Genomic DNA, 3,870 nt, shown 5'->3' with positions numbered 1-3,870 from the left:
GGACAAGCAGATGGATTCTGGACCCCCACTGAACTCTAGTCCCAAACCAAGAACAGTTAGTTCTAATAACATGGCCCAGCTCCATACTCACCTTCATGAAAGGATCACTGAAGATAAGGAGCTACAGCAAAGGGTGGTGAAGAAAGCAGATGGTGCCCAGCTTTCAGTTGGAATAGTGTCTCTGGCAGATTCCCACTAGCCTAGGCAAGGGATTGGAACAGCTTTACTATCAGAAAGAGATGATTGTAAACTTGATTATGGTGGATCGAACGTGGTATAATTTGATACTTAGTCAATTGACCTCTCTCTTGACCCAATTTGATCCCTTTCAAATTTGTTCTAGGCTCAAGTATTTCTTGCTTGTTCCATAACAAAACTTTCTTCCCTGGATTTTCAATATTGATGGTGGTCTTTTCTTTCCTGCTCTTTATTTGTTTTTGTTTTGGTCTTTATGTTATTATTTTATTCTTGCCATTTTACTCTTTTTTTTTTTAATTGTTTCTGCTGGGTTTCCCAGTTTGTGAAGCACAGGAGGAACAGATGCATAGAGATAATAATTGGTGCAATGCTTTTTCGGGCATGGAGGGTGTGGGAGTATTGGGGTGTGTGAGGGGATTTGGGGAGCAAACAACGAATGCTGGAGGGGGCAGTGTGCACTAGAACTGATTATGATTTCCTCTCCCTCCGGCGACCTCCGCTGGCCCTTTCCAGCTGCGCGGTCTCTCCGACGCAAGACTGTCCCAGCCCGGATATGGCTCGTGGGCAGCAGAAGATCCAGTCTCAGCAGAAAAATGCCAAAAATCAAGCTGGACAAAAGAAGAAACAAGGACATGACCAAAAGGCTGCTGCCAAAGCTGCTTTAATATATACCTGCACTGTCTGTAGGACACAAATGCCAGACCCTAAGACCTTCAAGCAGCACTTTGAGAGCAAACATCCTAAGACTCCACTTCCTCCAGAATTGGCTGATGTTCAAGCATAAAGTCGTTTACAGGTGAATTCATGACACCTTTGACTCTTCTACTGTCTCAGACCTTAGGTAACAAACCTGCAGCTGCTTTTCTAACAAACTGTTGATCAGCAAAAATAAAGGGGCTACAGAAACACTCTTTTTTATGCGGTTCCCTTTTGGGCTTCATGCAAAGACAATTCTGTGTAAATGGACAGTTGACTCTGATTTGAAAATCCAAAAATCAGTCCATCCTTGTTAAAAAATTTTTTTACAATTGTAATTATATTGATGTTCATATTGTGTAAAATAACTCATTTAATAAAGTAGTACTTTGATTTTACAACCAAAAAAAACTGATTATGATTTTATATATATGCATATATATTTTTTATTTTAAAAAGCAATTTAACCATGGAGGTATATGATATGTAAATACTATATCAAGAAAATCATTAAAAAAAGAAAGAAAGAAAAATGGACCAATGGTCCCATAGGTGAAGGGGCAAGAGTTGTTGCTCAGGGGGCATTGAGTGCATATCAATGGTGGCACAATAATTTGGAAAAGGATATCAACAATGGTTGTACAACATGAAGAGTATAATCAATGGCACTGAATTACACAGGCAGAAGTTGTGGAATTGGAGAATTACAGCTGTGTATATTTTTGCCACAATTAGAAAAAAATAATGACATGAACAACAGTGAGTACAAAGAAGAAAATGTTATAGAATTGTATATGGTGGCAATTGTACAATCTTAATTATATGATTGAAGTATTGAGTTGTATGACATGTAGATGAAGTGCTAATAAAATGTTTTTTTTAAAAGGATATACCACAAGACACTGCAGAAATAAAGTTCAGTTATTTTAAGGTTTTTTTTTAACCTAGTTAATCTAAATTTTGTTTGTTTTGTTTTTTTTACCTAGTTAATCTAAATTTTGTTCTTCAAAAATAGTTGAAAATGTCTGCATTGTCATTTAGAGCCCATCATACCCTGCTGGATAGTATACTGTTCCCCCAGGTTCCTCAGGCTACACACCTCTGTAGGAGCAGACAGGCTGACCTTTCTGAGAGTGACTGGTGGGCTTGAACTGCTGACTTGTTAGCAGCCCAACACTTAGCCCAGTGTGCCACTTGGGCTCCTTCTACAGTGAATGTGGAAAAAAATTTCCCCCTCCAAAAAAAGTTTTCCTGAGGCTGTATGAAACCAGACCGTGTAGCTCCCGTCCCTTTGACTACAATAAAACACGATAACTAGTTATTTGCATATCTTTAAATTGACTCAGGCAATTTTTTAAAAAGCAGGGTGTCTGGGTTACTGGAAAAACTCACTCACTGCCATCGAGTGGATTCCGACTCACGTGAGTTGAAGGCAGTGAGTAGGTTTTTCCAGAACTCTTTCAGAAACCCTGCTTTAGAAACAGAAACAAGCTTACCTTTAAGTCTCTTAATTTAAATCTTTTTCCTTTTCTAAAAAAAATCTATTTTAGGGGGAACTGATCTCAAAGATTGACATATGACACACACCCCATACCCCCAAGGGGGAAGAACAACAGAAATGTGGGTGAAGGGAGACAGCAGACGGTGTAAGATATGAAAATAATAATAATTTGGGCAATGAATGTACAAATGTGCTTGACACATGGATGTAAGTATGGATTGTGATAAGAGTTGTATGAGCCCCCAATAAAATGATTTTTTTTAAAAGAAAGAAAGAAAACAACCAAATAATAATAATAATAATAATTTATAACTTATCAAGGGTTCACGAGGGTGGGAGGGGTGGAGGAAAAAAGGGCTGATAACAAGGGCTCGGGGAGTAAGAAAATGTTTTTTTAAAATGTTTTGAAAATGATGATGACAACATATACACAAATATGCTTGATACAATGGATATATGGATTGTTATGAGAACTGTAAGAGCCCCCAATAAAATGATTTATAAAATAAATTTTAAAAAATTATAAATCCCTTTTAGTTCTTAAATAAAACACATTCTATAATATCTCAATTACTTGTAAATATCTTCATTCTACCTGTCAGGACCAATCATGAGAATAGCGATACCAGGAGGGGAAGGGGAAGGAGAGAAAGGGGGAACCGATCCCAATGATCTACATGTAACCCCTTCCCAAGGGGATGGACAACAGATAAGTGAGTGAAGGGAGACATCGGGCAGTTTAAGACATGACAAAATAATAATAATTTATAAATTATCAAGGATTCATGAGGGAGAGAAGGTGGGGGAGTGAAGGGGGGAAAATGAAGAGCTGATACCAGGGCTCAAGTAGAAAGAAAATGTTTTGAGAATGATGACGGCAAGAAACGTACAAATGTGCTCGACACATGGATGCATGTATGGATGATAATAAGAGTTATACGAGCCTCCAATAAAATGATTAAAAAAAATTTTTAAATAACTTGAAAAAAAAAGATCTTCATTCTAAGGTTGTTATATACACCACAATCTGTCCAAATGAATCATTTCATTTGTTCTTCATAAATATTAAAACAATCGAATTCATAAACATACATGTGTGATAGAATCAAAAGAGCTCCTTGAAAAAGAAAACTGATATTAATTATTTTTATCTAATTAATAGTCCCATCTGGAATAAAAACTATATCTTCATAAATGGCTTTGAATTCTTTAAATGGTCTGTGTAATGAAAACTCACAAAAGCAATTTACTAAGAGAAAAATATGAAGCCCAAATAGAAGATTCCTAAGGTTAAAAGGGACGCTGGTGGCATAGTAGGTTACGTGTTATGCATTGTGCAGCTAACTGAAGTTCGTAACCCAGCCATGCAGAAGGGTGGTCAGAGCCACAGCTTTTCCGATGGGTATCCCAGGGCCCTGTATCCCAGGCCGGCGTCTTCTCATTTTTTCTCTTCCCTCCCCCTCCCTCCCTCCCTC

At 37.6% G+C, this 3,870-nt stretch overlaps 1 protein-coding gene across 1 annotated transcript; it reads left to right on the top strand.

Moving 5' to 3' along the window:
• The first annotated feature begins 679 nt into the window (after window positions 1-679).
• LOC101650866 (zinc finger protein 706-like) lies at window positions 680-1,109 on the top strand. Its single transcript, XM_045299896.1, has one exon. The coding sequence runs from the start codon at window positions 752-754 to the stop codon at window positions 980-982; it is 231 nt and encodes a 76-aa protein (XP_045155831.1). The 5' UTR covers window positions 680-751; the 3' UTR covers window positions 983-1,109.
• Window positions 1,110-3,870: the final 2,761 nt, after the last annotated feature.

The sequence above is a fragment of the Echinops telfairi genome, unplaced genomic scaffold (assembly GCF_000313985.2).
Source record: "Echinops telfairi isolate 266 unplaced genomic scaffold, ASM31398v2 ScPeMD7_7458;HRSCAF=8496, whole genome shotgun sequence".
NCBI classification, from domain to species: Eukaryota; Metazoa; Chordata; class Mammalia; order Afrosoricida; family Tenrecidae; genus Echinops; species Echinops telfairi.
This window is presented reverse-complemented; position numbering and strand designations above follow the sequence as displayed.

What these genes read in the sequence shown, in the direction of transcription:
- LOC101650866 (XM_045299896.1), top strand. Translation starts at nt 752, where the DNA reads ATGGCTCGTGGGCAGCAGAAGATCCAGTCTCAGCAGAAAAATGCCAAA.